This window comes from Sceloporus occidentalis, unplaced genomic scaffold (genome assembly GCF_023333645.1).
Source record: "Sceloporus occidentalis isolate IW3139 unplaced genomic scaffold, rSceOcc1.0.p SCAF_6, whole genome shotgun sequence".
Lineage (NCBI taxonomy): Eukaryota > Metazoa > Chordata > Lepidosauria > Squamata > Phrynosomatidae > Sceloporus > Sceloporus occidentalis.
Genome location: NW_028316986.1, coordinates 139392798 through 139415487, shown reverse-complemented (window position 1 = coordinate 139415487; position 22690 = coordinate 139392798). Strand labels below are relative to the sequence as shown.

The 22690-nt window shown below is 38.1% G+C and overlaps 1 protein-coding gene across 3 annotated transcripts in view; it reads left to right on the top strand.

Moving 5' to 3' along the window:
• The window catches only part of CSMD1 (CUB and Sushi multiple domains 1), a 1238710-nt gene that overhangs the window by 896915 nt on the left and 319105 nt on the right, over window positions 1–22690 (top strand). For all 3 annotated transcript variants that reach the window (XM_089531085.1, XM_089531084.1, XM_089531086.1), the window contains exon 12: window positions 2730–2842. In XM_089531085.1, coding sequence (XP_089387211.1) covers window positions 2730–2842 — 113 coding nt within the window. The remainder of the gene's footprint in view (window positions 1–2729; window positions 2843–22690) is intronic.

Sequence of the window (22690 nt, the reverse complement as noted above, 5' to 3'; positions counted from 1 at the left end):
ACTGCATTATTTCTATTGTGTAGATACACCTGAAGATTAGGCAGAACTCCAAGAATTTCAGGTCAGCTGTCCCAAAGATCTCAGTACATCTATCTCAGGGGGGTTGGACTGGATGGCCTTGTGGTGTGTTCCAAGTCTGTGATTCTAAAGATCCTCCCACATTACACTGCTAATCCAAGAAGACATAGCCTAGTCCTATATGCATGAAATATGTAGCAAACCAGTTACTAGAACTCCCTTAGTGTAGCCTTTTTAATAAACATAAATGGGTAGTTCTATCCCTTCAGTCCTGAGACTCACTAAGAAAAAGGTGACAAACCTGTTCCATAGTATAAATCTCTCTCTAGGAATGTAAACTGTGGGGAAGGCCCTTAGTTTTTCTTCTACCAGATGAACAGCCAATTCCCTGGGAAGCCTGTCAGTTTCTTTCATCAAATATCTACAATTCCCAGATTGAGGAGGACCACCCAAACCATCAAAAACAAACAAACAAATAGCAATTATATATATATATATATATATATATATATATATAGAGAGAGAGAGAGAGAGAGAGAGAGAGAGAGAGAGAGAGAGTGAGGAAAGGTGTAATATCTGCACACCCAGTTCTGGTTTAAAGAGCCTGCTCCAAAAATGAAGGGAAATTCTCAAATGCAGAATGTGAGGCAAAATATCTCATTGAGATATCCTTGTTCATGCAAGAAACTCTTATTAATTGAGAAACCCAGCAGCTCTAAATCTGTGGGATGAACTGGAATTGGGCAAAATGCTGACTTAATGTCTCAACCTGCCAGGTCAGTCCTAATGGCACACCTTCATGCCACTCCAAGGACAAAATCAAAAGAGGTGTCAATTTTTGTCAAACAAAGTTGTGCTATCAAACACAGCTCAAGACAGTTGTCACCACTGACTCATTCACCCTCTTGGAAAGTAAGAGTAGTGGTGAATGAGTGGATATTGACTGGTGTCATCTTCTATCTCGATATTAGGCTGTGGGAGAGGGCCTTTCTGCTGTCCCCTCCAGTTATGAAATAACTTCCCCTTAGAGGTCTGATTGGCACCAACACTGCTGTCACTCTGGCACCAAAGCGCGGGGGGGGGGGGATGTAGTTACTATATCTTTAGTGACATGGTTGGTTTAATCCACATTTGCATATGAGTGGTTTTGAATTATTTTAACTGCTTTCGAATTAAGTGTTAAACGTTTTAACGTATATTTTAGCCTTTATGTTATTCTTTCTGTTTTAATTTGTTTTAAACTGTTCAAGTTCTTTTTTGAGGGGGTAAGCTTCCATGAGATTGTTGGCCATAAGGCAGGCTGTAAATATTTGAATACAAATAAATAAATAACAACTTGCTGACTAACGTGAGATTTCCTCCCATCACCTGGCTTTTCTATTGATTACCCCTCTATTGCAATCTGTTGTACAACATCCCCATTACAGTTGATGGAGTTTTGTCAGAAGAGCTTCACTGATCTTCAGCAGCAGTAGTTCAGGCCACCGTGTGTGTGTGTGAGAGAGAGAGAGAGTGATCAAAAAAGTTAATTACGTGAGCAGAGTTTCTGTTATGGTTCTTTGGACCTCAACAATTGAAGGATATATATGTAATTACTCTTGTTCTACTCTATGTGTTTCTCTGTACACCTATTTCATGAGTGTAATTTCAAAAACTATCACAATAGTAGAAATCATAGTATCTTTCAGTGGAAATTCCCATAATGAGTGTACCCAGGCCTGAGGAAAGTCTCTACAGGTCTGCAAACCTCAGAGAATGGTGCCACACTGCAAAAATAATGCAGTTTGACACCACTTTAACTGTCATGGCTCCATCCTGTTCAATCCTGGGATTTGTAATTGCGGCATTAGGGGTCCCTGACAGAGAAGGCTAATTAGTTCACAGAACTACTCACAAAATCCAATAGCATTGAACCGTGGCAATTAAAGTGGTGTCAGATTAAATGAATTCTGCAGTGCAGATGCAGCCAGAGTAAGTGCATTGACACAAATAAGCAGCATTTATTACCCTAGAGGAGGGACTGACCTTTTGAAAGGGTACCTCACAATTGCATTGCTTTCCAGGTAAGTGGCAATTTAACACTGCACTTTCTAAAAAAATACTGTTGTGTACCCAAATATGTAAATATGGGTTCTTGCTACAGTTTAGCATTTCTGTTACATTTTTCATTGCACAAAATACTTTACATTTACGACAATGTTTTGGATTTGTATTTCCTCAATAAATAAAATAAAACAAAGTAATAAAACACCACCCATTGCTATCTTCATCCCCTTCATTGCTAAAAATCTCATGGTCCCCCCACCCCCCCACAAATTGATTCTTTCAACTCATGTCAATCTCTGATTACACTCTGAAAATATTAACAGAATCTAAAGTGAGTTCATAAATTTGTTTGTTATTACGTGCTTTCAAGTCAGTTCTGACCCTGTCCTATGGTTTTCTTGGCAACATTTATTCAGAAGAGGTTCGCCTATGCGTTCCTCTTAGGCTGGGAGAATTTGATTTGCCCAAGGTCACCCAGTGCATTTATATGGTTGAATCTGAACCATGGTCTCCAGAGTAGCACCTTTGTCGTATTTTGAATGTGTTTGATTTTTCAATTCCAGTAGTCCAGGTTATTGTGTGGAACAATTACATTTTATAAACCAGATATGGCAAGTTAGAATACATGGAACCTGACACAATTCTAATGTTTTTCCCATCCACAGGCTGACTGGTTCAAGTGTTCCTGACCTTATTGTAAGCATGAGCAACCAGATGTGGCTACATTTGCAATCTGATGATAGCATTGGCTCACCTGGATTCAAAGCTGTTTATCAAGGTAAATGTCAGATTGAATTAATACATGCACATTTGTGCTTAGAATAAAGTACCATGCACATTATAGCTTTTAGGCAATGGTGTTATATGGATGGACGAATCAGTCTATTTCCAGGACAAATCAATCTATTTTTGAATGTATTTGAACATAAACACATTCCATGGTCTTTCTGAATTAGTTCCAAAAACTGCCCTTAAGGTTGCATGCAATTTTCCCCATCACATGCATTTTTCACAGTTTCTCTTTCATACGCATTTCCTACGGAGCTTTCTTTAGAGTACAAATTTTTATAAGCTGCTTTTCACTGTGTATCATAGTTTGTATGCATCATTTATGAATACACTTGTTCAGTTTTTGAGCTAAGAACTACATTTCAAAGAATAAACAGGTAAGTCATCAGAAAGATAACTGTGATAAGATCTGTATGTTCCTGGAAATGGGTTGCTGCATTTACCAAAGTTCTCCTCCAACTCTGCAAAACTCACCTGTCCATTTAGGATGGAGTTCTCATAGAGAATAGAGATTCTGATGTTCACTTTGTTCTTGGACACAAGAATGAAAGTTTACAGACTTTTCTTCCCCATAAGATAAGAACATAAGGGGGAGTTTTGATTATTATTCTCCTTTTGCAACTTTTTCTTTTACAAAACAGAAGAAAAAGTTTTATCAAAAGTCTTAATTTTCTAACAAGAAAGGCCTTTTTTATATAGTAAATAATGGTCAGAATCCTCTATTCACTAGGTTGCAATGTAACCATGATAGTTACAGAGCTATATAGAGAATCTGGGCCTGACACCCCCAACCCCACTTACTAGTTGGTAACTTCTGCAATTGATGGAGTATCTTTCCCTGTCACTTGGGAGGAGACTGATTAATATTCCCACCCCTTTGTGTAAGCAATCTCTGGTGTAATAGACAGAAGTAGGATTTCTGTTGCAATTCCTCCTCATGCCAAAGATCACCTGCCTGGTGTGGGTGGCAGGGGAAGGGGGAAGAGACCATCAGCTAATTGCTTTCTGATCAACAGGGGGACATATCCCCCCCACCCCCCGGTCACAGCATCTGCTTCCTGTAAAAGGAAACGAAAGTTTGAAAAACACTGTATGGTCCTTATTGTTTTACATGAGGATAAAATGTTTCTAGCAACCTTTATTTCTGTAGCTTGTCAAGACCTTGATTGCTTTGGCATCTGTCAGATAGTTTAAAAGTTTATTTTAAAAAAACTGAAAAAGTTTTTAAAATCAATAATGTAGCCATGATGTAAAGATAAGCTCAATCCCATTGATATTGATGGGTTTGGGCATCCCTAACAATTGGATCAGGCTGTGTCATTACTCTTCCTAAAATCGATTTCTGAAATGAGAGAAATGTTACTGCCTGGCATTACAGTTAGGGAGTACTTTCTATGAGTTAGTCACAGCTTGGAAAAGTTATTTTTTGTGAACTCGGCTCCAGCAGCTGTCCTGGAGTTGTAGTCCAAAAAAGAAAGTTTTCCTACCTGAAGAATGAATCAAGTGGCAGGTAGAAGGGTTGTTTTGGGAGACTTTCTGAGAGTGCATTTACACTGTAGAAATACAGTCTGCCCTCTGTTCTCGTGAACTTGAGGTCCGCAATCTTGAATATTCATAAGAGTGACCTCTTTTATTTTCAGTGGGGCACGCCCTGCACATGCACACAGGCACGTGCCCTATTCAAGCCTATGGGCTTGAATATTGATGAGTCTCCATTTTCGTGTGGGGGCGTGCATAGAAGGGATCCCCGCGAAAACAGAGGGCCGACTGTAATGCAGCTTGACACCACTTTCAATGTCATCACTCCATCCTACAGAATCCCAGGATTTGTAGTTTTGTGAGGCATGAGCACTTTTAGGCTAAAGAACCCAGTATCATTACAGATTCCAGGATTCCATTGGATGGAGCTGCAGCACTTAAAATGGTATAAAACTGCATTGTTTCTACAGTGTAGATGCAACTCTAGAATCATGATTCAGATTTTATGGGAAAGCTCCATAGAATTGTCTCTGCCTCCATGGTTGCATCACACTCATTGATGTGCTCAGCCATGTGTCATCTGCTTATAGAAAACTCGAGAGTCCATGTGTCTCCAGAAGAGGAATGTAGGTGCACTGATAGTGGTGGCCCTTCTGGGACACATAGCAATGTGGGCTACTAATTTGTCCTGCTCCTGCCAAGCCATGTCTCAAACTGTAGAAGTAGCAGGAAGATCAGCTGCTGGATGCACATACCCTTTGCTTGCTGACTCACTTGAAGTCTCTCCAGTGGAGACTTCTCCATTTCTTAATGAAAGAGAACAACCAAATGATGGAAATACTGGCACTTTCCCACCTACCTTCTGGGTCTGATTTGTTAATTAAAGAAGTCTCAGCATCAAGACAACTACACACTTTCTTGTTTAGTATCGATACTCTGTCTTCACCGTACAATCAACTTAATGTCTGCACTGCCCTTGGAATTGTAAGCACTGCAGTTTTTCTAGTCTTCTTTCATTTACTCTCCTCGCGGTTTCCCAGCATTGGTGGATGGCTCACAAAATCATTTCAGAAAAGGGATCAAAACACCTCCATGAATCTCTTCCTGAAAGAGGTGAGGATGTGATTCAGGATGGATGGTCTGGGTGCAGGATGTGGGTCCTGGGAGGGGTGATGATGATATCACACCTCAATATCACTTGCCTCCCCCATGCCTACATGAGCATGCTGGTTGGTCAGCAACCAAGTGACATCCCCCCCCCCCCCCCGCATTCACTATCTTTTCCTTCTGTCTCTTCTTTCTTGCTCAGTGAATTGAAATCTCTTTGAAATCTCTCTGTGCCACAAGTGGAAAACCTATGTAACCAACAGGGATTGCTGCAACATGACCCTGGGCTCCCAGGGACTAAATTTGATCACTCAATCTAAAGCAGGGGTAGACAACTGTGGCAGATCGTGGAGTCACTTTAATGTCTTAGGCCTCTGAGGATGGCACAAACTATCAAAAACAAACAAACAAAAACAAAGTAACAAACAAACAAAAACAAAATAACAAACAAACACATCCCAGTGTGGCCAGAAGTTCTAGTTGAGCAAAATAAAATGAATTATTCTGTAACAGTTTGGAAAATAACTTACTTACAGTTGTAAGTAAGGACCTTATTGCACCACTTAAATAACCAGGCTTACCTCTTCTGAACTGAAGTCTAATTTGGACTGCAGCCAGGTCCTATTGCAAGGATTTTGCTGCTGAAGCTGTTGAGTAAGTCCAGCCTGGCTGCAGCCCAGATCCCAGGAGTACTTCAGGAGCCTCGTTTTGAAACTGGGAGCTTTCTGGCTTCAAATAATGGCTGCCAAAGTACATTGGGGACCCGGGCTGCAGCCAGGCTGGACTCATCTAAAGGCTTTGGTGGCAAAATCCTTGTGATAGGACCTGGCTGCAGTCCGAATTTAAACTTCAGTTCAGCAGAGGTAAGCCAGATTATTTAAGCGATGCGATAAGGTTCTAAGTATGGTCAGAAGTCCAAGCCTGTATTTGTTCGTGTTAAAACAGTAAAAGGAGGCCTTGCAACTCATTTCAAAGACACACTTGGGGACTTCCAGGAAGTCACACCTGGGGACTTCCAGGAGGAGCAGTTCACCAGATGTTCTGGCCACAAAAAGATCAGTCTGGGGATCCTGGAGGTAACAAGGGCAACAAAAAATCTTTTGAGTATACATGTGATCCTAGAGCTGCATTCAACCCCCCTAATCCAATGGATATCAATTTTTGTGGGATGTTGTTTGCATGGAAAAGACTCTGGTGTTGAAGCTTCAGTGGCTGTATCATTCAGTTGAATGCAGCCTCTTGATGCCTGGGATCTGCTGGAATTTCAGTTCTGTTTTCTTTGAATCATGCAGCATTAAGTCTACACTTGGCAGTTTATTTCTCAGTGTTTCAGAAACAGGACTGTTTGTTAGATGTAGAGAGGAAAGAGTGTTGAATGATATGGTTGTTTTATGGATACCAAGAATTTGCTTGCTTAAAAAGTAAGATGGACAAATTGGTATGTTGTGTACATCTGAGTACCAGGTGTAAAGGCTGCACCTCATCCTTCAGGTAAGCATAATTTATCCTTTCAGGAAAAGCAAAGGGATAATCTACATTTGCTTAAAAGCAGAAACTCCCATGGACATATTGCTGTACCTTTGGAAAGTTCACTCACAAAGCTCTATAGTACAGACATTGTATTTTTATTTTTATTTTAGTGAAAAGAATTTTTGAACCGTGCTTGATTGAATTCATGGATGTAGAATCCATGGACACAGACAGTAAATCCCCTAGAGGCACCAGATCCCATCTGAACTTGGAGGCTAAGCAGGGTCAGCCCTGGTTAGTACTTAGATGGGAGGCCACCAGGGAATACCAAGTGCTGTAAGATGTATTTCAGAGGCAGGAACTGGCAAAACCACTCTGCCTAAAAAAATCCTATGAAATTCACGGAGTTTCCTTAAATTGACAGGTGACTTGACACACATTATTTAGAGCTGTCACATTCTGAGCCCGTTGCACCTGTTGATAAAATGTATTTCTACAAATCATGTTTTGTATAATTTGCCATAGCTATTTAAGAAGCAGCAGGGGGTAAATGAAAGTAGATTTCCTTCGTGCTGTGCTGCTGTAGAAAAAGCAAACTTATTTTTAGATACATGGCTACTTTGTGTTAGATGGCTCATATTTGCACATTTGGACATAAATTCATGTTTGACAGAGTAATATATTTTATTATAGTTAGGCTTGTCAATTTCCCAATTTTAATAAGAATGGTCAAGAACCAATTCCATTTATTCTTTAGCAAATTTATGTTAACTTTTCATGTTTTTTTTGCCAGAAGTCCTATAAAAGTTCATTGCCAAAAATGCCTGATTATCTATGCTGTTTGATCAACCCTGCACTGCTAACATCACAGTGAAAGAAAAACTGGAAACATCATGAGGATTTATTTAAGCATTTTTAAGGAAAATTCTTACTTAGTTTGTAATCCAACAAATAATCATACAAACACAAGTTTATGAGGCCAATTTTCATCCATAGAAAACAGCCAGGATTTAGCATATGTGAATATTTCTGTTACGTGTGGGTGGGTAGGAATTAAGATGTTTAGTTTGTTCCACTGTTGAGTTTTCCATTCATCTCTTTGAAAATACTTGTATGTAATTGCTGTGGTGCTGTTTGATTCTCTCTTACTTGAAATACCTGGTACTAGAAGTATTTTAGATTTTGGATTTTACTGGATTTTGGAATATTTGCTTATACATAATCAGATACCTTGAAGATGGGACCCAGGCCTCAACATGAAATTAATGTATAATAATAATAATAATAATAATAATAATAATAATAATAATACTGTTTATTTATAGCCTGCTTTTCCAAGGAGATCAAAGCGGGTTACAACAGAGGTACTAAACAATGTACAATTTGCAACAGTATCTACATTATAAAATTTCAAACAAATATATCAATTTTTTAAAAAAACAAGATAAAAATAACAAACATTAAAAACCACAACAATAACTAGCTTAAAAGTGCTAGTGTAACGGGGAGAGAGCAGATATCACAATGCCTAGGGGAAGCCTGCTGGAAGAGGAAGGTCTTCAGCTTCTTCCTGAACAGGTCAAGGGAGGTAACTGAGCGGAGCTCACCGGGAAGAGAGTTCCAAAGCTGTGGAGCAGAGTTGGAAAACGCCCTCTGTGCAGTCACGGTGTACTTCGTATCAGGAACCCTCAACAATTGCTTCCCGGCCGATCTGAGAGCACAGGGCGGATTATATGGGGAGAAGCGGTCCTCCAAGTACCCTGGGCCCAAGCCATTTAGGGCTTTATAGATAATAACCAACACCTTGTATTGGGTTCGGAAGCAAATGGGCAGATCTTGCAGAATAGGTGTTATGTGGCTAGTCCTGGGGCATCCAGTGACTAGCCTTGCTGCCATATTCTGCACTAATTGAAGCTTCCGGGTTTGGTACAAGGGTTGCTCCATGTAGAGCGCGTTACAGAAATCCAACCGAGAGATCACTAGAGCATGTACCACCGTTTCAAGGTCTCCCCGGCCCAGAAAGGGTCGCAGCTGGCGTATCAGCCGAAGCTGATAACAAGTGCTCCTGACTGTCGCATCCACCTGAGATGTAAGGTGGAGCGACGAGTCCAGAAGCACCCCCAGACTGCGAACTCAGTCCTTCAGGGGAAGCGTGACCCCATTCAGGACAGGTGGACAAATCTCCATCCCCGGACCAGAGGAGCCTATCACGAGTACTTCTGTTTTCTCTGGATTCAAGCTGAGTCTGTTTTCCCTCATCCAGCCCATTACTGACTCCAGACAGGCATCTAGAGGAGAGATGCCATCCCTTGTCACTCCATCAGTCGGAGACACAGAGAAACATATTTGGGTGTCATCAGCGTACTGATAACACCGTGCCCCGTGTCTCCGGATGATCTCTCCCAGCGGTTTCATGTAAATGTTAAATAGCATAGGGGACAGATTTATATTTCATATACACCTTATACTTATAGCCTGAAGATAATTTTATACATAACATTTTTACTAATTTTGTGCCTGAAACAATTAGGTAGCAAAAGTGTCACTGTCTCAGCTATTCATGAAAAAAGTTTTGGATATTGGAGTATTTCAGATTTTGGAAATCCAGATAAGGAAGATTCAACCTGCAATTAAAAGGCTGATCTTGACTTTGTTGTTATTGTGTTGTTTGTCTAGACTTTGGCTGAATTTCATTTTGTTATTATCTACTGGAGTAAGCTGTATACTGAAAAATATTTTGAGTACATTATAAGAGAATATATATGGAGAGATCTCTTTCAAAATTTCACCATTTATCTTTATTTCAAGACACTGCAAAGCTAAAAATTAAGAAAACTAGGAAAAAGAGGACAGTTTCTCAAAACAATATTTTCCATGAACACTAAAATATTCTGTATTCAAATACCTGTTTTATGTTTTATTGATGCTTAACGTAGGGCCTAAATACCCTAAATTCACCAGATCCCATCTGATCTTGGAAGCTAAGTAGGGTCATTCCTGGTTAGTATTTGAATGGTGGACTACCAGGAAATACCTGTTGCTGTAGGCTGTATTTTAGAGGAATGAACTGGCAATACCACTCTGAATATTCCTCGCCTAAGAAAACCTCATGAAGTTCGTAGAGTTGCCATAAGTCGACAGGTGATTTGAAGGCACACGCAGGCACACGTTCCAGCACATTTGCTTGTTCCTACATTCAAATTTTGTGAATTTGTGTGAGCTCTGATAAAAAATGAACAAGATTCTCACCCTTCTTAGCTATGTATCTTCCCTCCAATATTGACATATTCCAGCAATATTTATTTGCAGAAGAATATTGAAAGCCTACATATTGATGCAAGCCTCTTCTGCCTAGTCCAACCTGCCATCCATTTCATAACTATTGTATTTTGCTTTGTGTTTTTTATATCTGTGTATAAAGCATATTGTAAGCTTTATTACTGAGCTGCACTCCATTGAAATTATGGATCTAGCTGATTTATTAATATTAATAAATAAATAAATGATTCAGGCAGCTGGTGTAGCATAGTAAGCAAATGCATCATTTGAGAACTGGGAAGTCTCCTGTTTAGCTCTCACCTCAGCTATGAACTTGCCCTGCTATGTAATCTCAACTGGTAAATTACCATCCCCTATAGATACATGAAGACTGGCTTGCCTGGGGATCTTCTTAAAGATATACCAGGATAGTATTATGTGAATCACTATGCTAAACTTCTAAAAGTGCTAATAGTTGCTAAATCAAGGGTGTGATCCAATTGTCAGCTCATGAAGAGGAGCCTTTTCTTCTTCTTTTTATCACTGCTCTCATGATTGCTCCCCGAATCATCCTTTCGGGATTCATCAGCCCCCTGGAACAGACTATTGGGACTTTTGTGAGGCTGCAAGGAGGAATCTATTTCACCATTAGTGGAGAATCACTTTTGGAATTCATCCGGTGTCAGGGAAATCTTAAAATCAAATGCATTTCAACTCCACTTATTGCAAAGCTACATTAAAGAGGGTAATTTACTGAATCTCTTGATGTGTCACTTTTCACATGACAAAGATTTGTTTTTTAAACGTTAACTTTTACTTGTGTTCTGCAGTATTTTCCTCAAACTGTAAACAATCCACAGTTCTTATAGCTTTAGTTTTCCAAACTCTTCAGCTTGTCATTCTGTTTTTTCAGAACTCATGGAAGCAAAATGAGGTTAATTATATCTGAAGTCCCAATTTTAATTTTTTTCTAAAGAACAGAAAAGAAACTTTTTTAAAAAAAAATATTACTATCACATTGTCTCGTTTTAATGGATCTATTTTTATTTTTTTAATATAATCTTTATTAGAATTTTTTTTAAAAAAGACACAGTACGTAGTACATAGTACAAACAAAGACAACATACAACAAATACACATTAATGCCACTATAAAAAAATACACACATACAAACCATACAGTTACAAAACATGACCAACACCAATTACTTCCTAGAGGAAATCGAGATGTGCTAAAGCCAAGATAAAGACCTTAATACGAATTACTCAAAAACATATATCAACTTCAAGCCTATTTTTATTATTTTTAAGAATATTTTTATTTTTGCTGCAAGTGACAGGTTTGCTGGTACAAAGAGTTTTAAGAGTTACTTGGAATAAAAATGTACTGCACTATTGTATTTTACTCTTAGCTACTGGGAAAGTTGTCTAATTAAAAATGCAACACATTGGTATGGTGAAAGGTTTGAATGAGTTCAAAGTATAATTCATGACTGTCTAAATCATACCTCACCAAAGGAAGAATGAGCATAGGCACATACGCTTCCCATTTCTAGCAGAACACAGAATAGCAGAACACAGCTATTCATCTGATTTTCCACTATTCCTGATACAGCAATGCAGTTTTTTGGCTCAGTCAAAATGTATAAAATATTTCTAGTGTGTATTTTGAGAAAATCATGTTTAGAAATGCATATTTTGAGAAAAATGTCTTCACAAGCATTTGCTTAAATATTAATTTTCTTGATCTCTCTCCTTTAGCAGCCTGGTCTCAGATCCAATATGAAAATAGGATAAAATAGACTTATAAATTCAAAATTGATTTGAACTCCAAATGTCAATCTGTAGGTATTCTTAGAATATAAAAGAAGCTTCGGTTTATTGAACAAATGTTCAGGTCTGTGTCCTATTATTCAACTGTAACTCATGACCGTTTCCCCCATCACACTATACGATAGTTATTTATAATTTGACATATGAACAAATTAGTAAAACATAAGAACACTTTTAAGGCTGTAGTCCTTTCTATACTTAACTGTGAGTAAGTCCATTTGAGCACACAGTAATTTATGTCTGACTGAATATTCAACAGATTCTTCTTCACATTATTTTTCTAAAGCTCAGACCCCACAAAAAGGACTGTTTGGATTTTTTTCCTCCCAATTTATTCCATCCTTGGGAAGGAAAAAAAAATCTTGTTAAGGAAATACTCATCACGGCAAGTAGAGATGAGCTTTTATTCATTCCTTCCCACCCCCTTGAACAATATCATGTTAAGTTCCTACAACAGCTTTTGAGTCTTGCGATGCCCATCTTTTTTTCTTTATTAGGAAGCGCGAGCAAGGAAAATTAGTTTGCCCTTCAGTCTTTCAAGCTTTCTGATGTGTGACACCTACGTTCTGATGATAAAAATCAAATACTATACTTCAAATAAGTAATATGTTAGCTTTTCATATTGTCTGCCCAGTTCTCGTACATTTTTCTTTTCTAAATTATGTTACTTTTAGTAGCCTGCCTTTGAGTGAGGGCAGCAGTGAATGATTTGCTGAAATGAGATGGGTGACTGATACACCACTACTTCTTCTTTAGGTCTGAATATTTTCATTAAGATTAGTTCTGGGAAATTTACAAATGGATTTATAGACAGTAATAAGTTAACATAATTAAGGTCAATGAATTTCTCAAGAAAATTGGACTTCTAAAGAAAACAATTTTGAAAAATTACGTATTAAAAGAAGGAAATGTGTTGGGCAGTGGTTTTAATGCAAAGGCTGATACTGTGTGTGCACCATTAAACATGACTCGCCAACCATATGAATAAATAACAGGAGCTTGTTCCTCTAGTGCTAATCATATGAAAATGCCTTGTCCTGGTCCTGACAAGCTGATAGGGTATGATGGAGAAAGTCACAAGGGAATGGTCCTAGTGATCAATATCTTCCAGTCATGTCTGAGATCTCACTGAAACCTTATATGCTCAAATCTATGGCACTCCATAGACTTTGCTTAAGAAGTAGGAAAACCCAGGCTGGAATCTAACACCACATCATTGTTAGTTTTTTTCCTCCTGGCTTATTGACAGCATTGACAGGCCAACATGGGCTTCTGGATTCCTTGTATAGAGGTTTTGCTCTTGCATTGAGGATCCCTGAGGTGATGAATTTATTCTCTACCTCAGGCCACACCATAATGCCAGAGCTCAGATTAGTTTTCAGCACCTCTGCTTTCTGTGGGAGAAGCAGAAACATTGGAGGTGGTTGATGTACCAATAAAACTAATAACTGGCATAATCAAAACACTTTTTTAAAAATGTTTTTTAAAAACACTTTGAGAAACCAGAGAACTGCATAAGAATTAAAAGTACCTGTGTTCAAAGCACCTGTCACATTCTTGTCATAGCTTAGGACACTTGACATGCTTCTCCCTTTCCTTCATATTTAAGTATTCAGTATTCCCTGAAGAATTTAGTAACATCAAAGACTGTAACTGAACCATTCATTGTTTCAATAATACACATGATTCGATGATGACATTACAGTCAAAATCTTTTGCTTCCATGCCTGGAAGGCAAAGTATGAAGGGCTTCTGGTTGCAATGTTACTTAAGAGTTTACCGCACAGGGCTCCAGGCATGGGATGAGAACGGAACAAAAGGGGCCAGGAAAGGAACGGAACAGTTCTCAAAAATCACCTCCTCTGGGGACAGATTGGGAATGGAAGGGAAGGGAATGGAATGAGTGAGGGACTTCTGTGTTCAGTAAAATGCGTCCCCCACTTGTTCCCCACTAGTTGCCAGCCCTTTTCATTCCGTTCCCATCCCATGCCTGTAGCCCGTGGTGTGATAAACTAGTTAGTCTCTACTTCAGTCCCCAGTGATATCATTCACACACACATGCATACAACAAACTAGGGAACAAAGCTAAACAAAAAACAAAGGGGGAAAAACTGTATTTCAAACAAGGGTGATGGGTCTGATATGGGAGAAAAGCAGTATTTTACATGAATCAATGAATGAATGAATACACTCAAGCAGTGTAGGTCTAGAGGCCATCCAGTGAATGGATGGCCCTTCCGTAGCTCCCAGAAGAGTCCATCGGATGTACTGCAACAGGTTGGCTTGTCATTTGATCCAGCTCATCTGTCAGGTCTCAATGTTATACCTCTTTGGGAGACTCCCACCAAATAATAATAATAATAATAATAATAATAATAATAATAGGATTTATTTATATACCGCCCAATCACTGGGAATCCGAGCGGTTTACAACAGAGGGGATAATAGACGGTTCCCTGCCCTCAGGCTTACAATCTAAAATAGATATGAAGACAAACTCAGCCTGGCAAATCCTTCATCTCATGATGCCTCAAAGGCATTCATCAAGGGGTCTATCTATCTCTTGTCTGAACTCTGTCTAACTGATTTTTTCTATAAAAGATAGAATGAGCACAGTGACAATTTTAATAATATTCCAAACAGCCAAATTAAGAATTCCAGTGAGTTAGTATTCATGAAGTTGGTGAAGAAAGGAGGCAATGTTTAGTCAGTTGTAATAGCACTGTAAAAATAAAAGTCCAAAATATGGCAGTAATTCTGGGTAAATATCATGATGAATAAAATAAACACACATTTCATGACAAAGCATTTTCAGAGAGTGACCTAAGAAAGTGAATTACTGCTAAACCCACTGTTGTTGTTATTGTTGACTGCTCTTGAGTCAATCTGGACTTATATGGATCCTGTACATGAGATGTCCTGTAGGCTCAGGTCCTGTAGGCTCAGGTCTGTGACCTCCCTGATTGAGTCTAGCCATCTGGTGTATAGTCTTCTTCTCTTTCTGCTGCCTTCTATCTTTCTTAGCATCATTGTCTTTCCCCGTGATTGATACCTTCTCATGATGTGGTCAAGTATTATTTAGTCATCCTAGATTGCATGGAGATTTCAGGCATAATCTGTTCTAGAATCCATTTATTTGTCTTCTTAGGTGTCCATGGTATTCTCAGCTCTCTTCTCCAGCACCACATCTCAAATCAGTGGATTTTCTCTGTATTGGCTTTCTTCACTGTCCAGCTCTTGCATCCATACATGGCAGTGGGGAATACAGTGGCTTTAACAATCCTTACTCTAGTGCTCAGAGTTATATTTTTACATTTAGGAGTCAAGTTGCTTCATAGCTGCCCTTCTCATTCCTATCTTCTTCTGTATTTCTTATCTGCAGTCTCTGTTTTGATCAATATTTGACCAAGGTATGAGAATTATAGTTACTAAAGAATGAATAGCAGCCCCAAGGAACTGACCACACAATGAAGAGCAGACCTCTATTCACTCATTTTCCCTGGGATGGAAAAAAGGTGGCAAGTTAGTAGGTAAAAATCTTCCCCACTTGACAGGAGAGGATCAATGGTTATATAGCAACAGCTTCATGCCAAACCAAGTGCACCAACCAATAGTCTTGCTTAGCAGTTGTCAGCTTACCTTTGCTTAGATTTATCCTTCTTCCATATGCTTTGATCCCTTCCTCATTAGATTGAGACCTTCGTGCTTCTTTACTTTGCTCTAATTCAGAATTGTTTGATTACTCCATAGTGATGAATGTTTTTATTCTTAAAAGCCTCTAGATTTCCTCTAGATGTCAGTCAGGTCTCTTTCAGTCCCATTATTGGGTACACTGCACCAGAAAAAAAATCTGATTCATGTTGTCTTAACTAAAAGTCACCTCATTAAAATCAAAAGAAATCCAACACATCTTGTATTTTCTCTGTTTATGTGTTATATGAAATGAACAAGTATTTGCTTGATGTTTGGCAGGTGCAAATTTCTGTGATATCAAACTCACTTCTCCAAGGGCTGCTCCAAATGCCACAATCCATGCAGAAGGGTTTAAAGAAATAAGGCAAACTGTGGAGTGGTGAACACCATCCAACTGCCCCCATAGAAGACTGACAGTGCTCACTGGTGATAAAACATTGACTATTTCTTTATTTATTTGTTTTAAATAAATTAGCTGTTGAACCAGTTCAAGCCAAATGAGGAAGGAGAGATGAAATGAAGTATGGAGGGAAAGAGCATTTACAAAAGCTCCAAAGAGGGGAACAATGGATTCCCCTTTTTAATACAGTGAGTCCTCCATATCCACAGATTGAAGCATCCACAGTTTTAAAATACTTTTAAAATATATCAATTCCAAAAAAACAAACCTTTTTTGCCATTTTATATAAGGAGTACCATTTTACTATGCCTTGTATATAATGGGACTTGAGCATCCATGGATTTTGGTATCCACAGGGTGTACTGGAACCATATGCCTGTGGATAGCAAGGGCCCACTGGGATATATTTTATTGGTTTATAACATCCATTTGAACACACTGAAAAATATAGAAAATATACTACACTAAAATACTAATACATATAGGAATCCCACCCAATCTACACACAAAACAAACAATACAAAAAAACCACAATTGATATCCCACCTCCCAAATCTAAGAACATGAAAACAAATAATAATTATAATGAATTTCTCTACATTGCTACCACCACTCATGATCCCTTTTGTCTGTAAAAAGAAAAAAAGGTAACTCCTGACTGTCAGAAAACATGAAGCAGGGAGAATCCTGTACAGTGAGACCCTTTCAGGTTTGAGACATATTCTGCATTAAAAAATGTTTGTATGCACAGGAATGTAGTATTCTACGCAGGAGAAAAGTTAGAAAAGTCTGCGTAGAAAGCATCTGCACCAGGGGAAAAATGTGCAGAAAATATCATTTTTTGTGCAAAGAAACCATGGCTGGCATTCTGCATTCCAGTTATGTATTCATAGCCTAGAATTTAAAATCTGTAACTGTTCTGTTTTTTTTTACTAATGCCTTCTATACTACTAATATGGCACTATTAGCAAGATCATAAAATGCCTTCCCAAGCCTACTTTACCAGGTAGCAGCCATACCAAGAGATTGGTGTCTTTTCAGCTGGTAGTCAGGGCACAGGAGGGTGCCAGCAGGTGAGGCTGTGACAATCAGAAGCCACAGCCTTTTTCGCTAAGGTTGGTGGTGCTGGAAATGTCATCTTCCTGCACCCTGATCACCACATAATTAAGTATAATTTAGAGATATAGCAGTGTTGGTCTGAAATAGCACTATGAAAAGGGATCTTGTAGCACCTTTGAGACTACCTGTGCAAGAGACGTTGTAGCATAAGCTTTCGTAGACTTTTCTTTACCATGTATCTGAGGAAGTAGACCTAAATGTATGAATGTTTATGCTACAGCTTCTTTCATACAGTTAGTCTCAAAGGTGCTATAAGATCTCATTGTGTAATGAAGTAGGCGATGCAGCCTATCAGTCCTTTTTATTTAGTTTTTATGCATTATTTCTTAACTTTTGTGCAGAATAACACCTGAATGTCCTGCACACCTTTTGAGAACTTTCTTTTATCAGGGAGAAACATTTTAAATTATTTGTTCTTTCAAGAATAGATAAGAATACTGAACAGGAACACTTCACATTGTAAAATTTTCTGGTAGGATATTTGAAAGGTATTATATTTGTTCTGATGGGTTTCTTCCAGTTTCTCTACATGTGCCTTGGCTCTACTGGAAATGTTGTTTGGTAGAACACTGTGAAAGCTACTAAAATTGGTTATGCTGCTGTTAAATTATATATGATTTCATATGACTGAACTTTCCAGTCATATAAAATTGTATATAATTCTAGTCTTTGTACCCAGGCCCAAGGAGAAATTTTTCTATCATCCGGATTACGCAGATGACACAAGGCAGGACACAGTAGTGAATTATTGGCAGACAATCAGCCCTAAATCATTCTAAATCATACAGTTTAAAAGATAGTTGATACATCTGCTGTGACTGTATGTTGCATCAGTACAGAAGATTGTATTTTATCTTGTTATGGATATTTTTTATTGTCATACTGCCCACCAAACAGGAATGCTCTTTAGTAAATTGAATAAAGATAATTGAGAATGGCTTTCCCATAATGATATGTGCTAATGCATTAACATATCAGTGTTTAATTATGCTTTGAAAGAAAACGTTGAATATTTCAAGGGGAAGTTTCTTTCTTTCTTTCTGTCTTTCTTTCTTTCTTACGTTGAAAAAGCACTTTTTCTGGCATTGCAAAGCCACACACAGTAAATGCACAAGACACTCTTCCATACTACACACTTATAGCACTATGATTGTATTTTAATTGCCAAAGCAACACTCTATGATATCCTTGGGTTTGCAATTTAGGGAGAAGTATTTTGAATTTGCAGCTGGAAAACTACTGTCTCACCAAACTATAGACCATAGGGTTCAAAACACACTGCAGAAATAATCCAGTTTGAGACTGCTTTAACTGCCTGGCTCAGTTCTAGGGAATCCTGGGAATTGCAGTTTATTGTGGCACCAGAGCTCTCTGACATAGATGGCTAATTGTTTCACAAAATTACAGTTGCCAGAATTCCCTAGCATTGAACCAGGGCAGTTAAAGCAATCTCAAATGGGGTTATTTCTGCAGTATGTTTTGGACCAAGGATTCAGTAGGATGTTGTTTTATCAGTTAAAGTGATATATAACACTTTAATAATGGAGCATGCCCCTTTCCAAATTGTAGGCCTCAAATTTGCAACATGATGACCCAGCAGAACTGACCAAGCTCTCATTCAAGAACTTCCTGACTCTTTTTGCAAACTTTCAAGTCTTAGTAAAATACAATTTTATTGTTGACTCCTATCAAATCGACTTCAACTTATGGCAACTTCATCAATAAGAATCCTTCAGTTCACCTTATTATTGACATCTCTGATCAGATCTTGCAGATTTACAGCTGTGGCTCCCTTAATTGAATCTATGCATCTGCAATCCAGTCTTCCTCTTTTCGTACTGTCTTCTACATCACCAAGCACAAATGTATTTTCTAGTGAGTAATGTCTCTCATGATATGTTTAAAGTACAACAGTCTCAGTTTAGTCATATAGGTGACTAGGAGGAGTTCAGACTTGATTTGGGCTAGAATCCATTCATTTGTCTTCTTAGCAGTCCTTGGTATCCATACAACTCTTCTCCAGGATCACGTTTCATATGAGTTGATTTTCTTCCTATCAACTTTCTTAAATCTCCAGCTTGCACAACAGTACATAGAAATTGGAAATACAATGGTATGGGCAATCCTTACTTAAGTATTGAATGATATGTCTTTTCATGTCAGGATCTTGTTTAGATCCTTCATAGCTGACCTTCCAAGTCTTAATCTTCTTCTGATTTCTTAAATACAGTCTCCATTCTGATTAATGACCGAGCCAAGGTACAAAAATTCTTGAAGTATTTCAATGTCTTCATCATCTAGTTTAAAGTTATGCAATTCATTAATGGTCCTTATTTTTGTTGTCTTAATATTCAGCTGTAAATCTGCCTTTGCGTTTTCTTCTGTGACTTTCTTCAGTAATCTTTGCCATTTTATGCTAGTAGTATGTTGTCATCTACACATCTTAAATTGTTGATATCCTTCGTCCAGTTTTCATGCCTTCCTCCTTTTAGTCTAATCCTGCTTTATGCACGATACATTCAGCATACAAGTTAAACAGAGGGTAATAAAATGCAACCTTGCCAAATGAAAATGGTTCCATTTCACCATGTTTTGTCCTGACAATAGCTTTTTATCAGGTTCAGGTTGTGCCTCAGGACAAACAAAGTTTGTGGCACACTCATTTCTTTAAGAGTGATCCATAGTTTTTCATGATCTAAACAATCAAAGGCTTCACTTAAATCTACAGATGGTTTAACCTTTGGAAGGACATTAATTGTTTCTTTGCAGGATTAGCTTTAAGAATCTTCTTACTATTCCTTAAGGCTTTCTTTAGGCAGAGGTTCTAAAACTGAGCCTCTCAGCAGTATCAAAACTACTGTTTTGCAGTAGGGGAATTCAAAATTACTGCCAAAATACTGCCAGTTATTCAAAACAATCACCCCATTAACAAAATCTTTTGTATGGTTGCATAATAGGGAAATCCTGCATTTCCCTAGATAAATCCATCTCCATTCTTGTTTTTCCCCAGTTAACATTTGAAAGCTAGTTGTCATAATGAGAAGTATTCTGCAAGGTTTGGTCTATCCCATTTCTTTTGTTGCTGTGCAGAGTTAGAAGTGAAATTTGGAACTGCAGAAGTGCCTATACAGAGGTATAACTGAGCATGAAAAAAGGTATTCACATATTTCCTATGAGATGTGGGGGAGATAAGTAGCTATACTATTTTGCCACTCTAGATTACTATCAGGCCTATAATGGATACTAGTATTTTTTCAGCAAGCAGAGACAGAGCAAGGAAATCTGTAACAACAGACTTCCCCCATCAGTTTTCAAGCAGCTGTATCCCCTGCAGACCATCACTTGCATGAGTTGGCTGCCTCACTGTGGGTAATGGTAGGGCCCAACCGGTTCTCTCCCCACACATTCTTTTTTCTTCATCTATTTTGTTACATTCATGATCACATCAATTTGAACAGTGTGGGTGGATTATTTTTCACTAAAGCACTGGTCCAAAGTATATGAAGTCTCATTTTACAGTAACAGCTTGTTAATGGTATACTTATTTTTTTTTGTCTGTTTTATGTTTTTACTGCTCAATAATACACAAAGACTTTTTCTCTGGAAACCCTTCCTACTTTGAATCTAATGCCAATTATGTAGAATATTGCTTATATTCTTCCTTATTTTAACTTCTCAGTTTTTCCCCCTTCAAAACTGCCACAATTCCTTTCTTGAAAACAAAACACAGTGGTGGAGAAGGACTTTGATTAAATTCTAAAGTGTATGATCATTTCATCCCAGTTTGTGGGGGAGTTTAATCTTGTCATTTTATTTACAGTGAGAAGATAATAAGCCCCCAAAGATGGTAAATATTGCTGGTTTACAAACAAGATAAAAAGGTCTTTTTTCCTGAACCGCCAAACCGAGTACATGAAAGCTGGAAACAATTGAATAGGATTTATGTTAATATTCTTGGCAAAACAGAGAGAGCTGATGTTAAATCTGAACTGAAGAACTTTGCAATGTATTCTCCAACTTCACAAAGTTCACACAGTTCTCATCACTTAGATCAAACAAAACCTGAGACTGAAGCCTCAATACGGAAAGTAATCCTAGAGGGGATGAAGTTTGTATTTCCAGTTTAAGTAGGTTAGCAAAACAACAGAGATGAGGTTTGTTTCCTTCTTATTATTTTGATATTCTTCATCCAAACAGCTCTTTCATGCGAGTTGTAGCTTTAATGCAAGAACTGAAATGCTACCTGATACCAGTTCAGCATAAAGCTACAGCTTCTGTAGAAGAAAGATATTTCTTGTTTAGCTTTCTCTGCTTATTATGAACAAAGCCCAGTTTAAACTGTGCTTGTGACAACGTACTTGAATGCTGTACTGAAGAATCCTGGGATTTGGTAAGTTTGTTGGGATTCTGAGTTATAGAAAGTTGTAGTACATTCCCTTGACTACACCACTATCGCTCTAGCAGGAAATTCTTCCTACTGCACCAGACAAATCCCAAGAGTCTTTAGGATGGACTTGTGGCAATTAAAAGTGGTACTGAACTGCTATAATGGTACATTGTAGATGCACTAGGAGATAAATAGGGGCAGAAATACCAATTTGGATATAAATGTATGGGGAGCCCTTCACAAGTCACTGTTTTTCATATTTGGTCCTCCAGTATCCAAAACGATGACAGAGCTCTGGATATAATTCTTCACTAAGCATATTCTTGAAGCTAGCAATGATTAATCTCAGCAATGTTCTTTCCACTGCAAGAAAGTCTTTGAAAATCATATGTGAAAATAATATTTCAATACATACATATTAATTCCTGTGCAGAAAATGCAGCTTTTTATGCAAATCAATCCTCTGAGTCTCAAAAGGGTGGGATTCAAATAAATATGATGATGACAGTGATGATCATGATGATGATGATAATGTAGTGCAAATTTTACACAGAACAAATCCCCAATTACAGCTTTTTTTTCTGCATAGAAATATTTTCTACACAGGAATTAATAGGTCTGTACTGAAATACTACTTTCTATCTATATAAGCAGGCTCTTCCTCCATCTGGCCCCTCTGCTTGCATAGATATCCCTCCAGAGAACAACACAATATCATCACCTTGATGGGACCCATGCCTGTGACTAACATGGACTAACATCGTCATTATATGTGTGTGTGTGTGTGTATTCTCTTGTATGATTTTTTTAACACCTTTGCCATATGAAGAAGCCAGTAGAGCTTTAAAAGGCAGCATCGTGTATTTTGTGCATTTTGGTTGGCTGATTAAAGATATCACTGTCTTGTGGATTTTGGATGTTATTGGCTAAATGGCCACCATGGCTATCCTTTGATATGTCTTTATCTGCTGAGTAACAACCTATTTTTTTAGTAATATAAGTACAGGCAAGCTCCAGGTAAAGTTACCTGGAGTCTGTTATACATAGAGCTGGTTATGAGTACAGTCTGGAAAATGATGCATATTGATGATG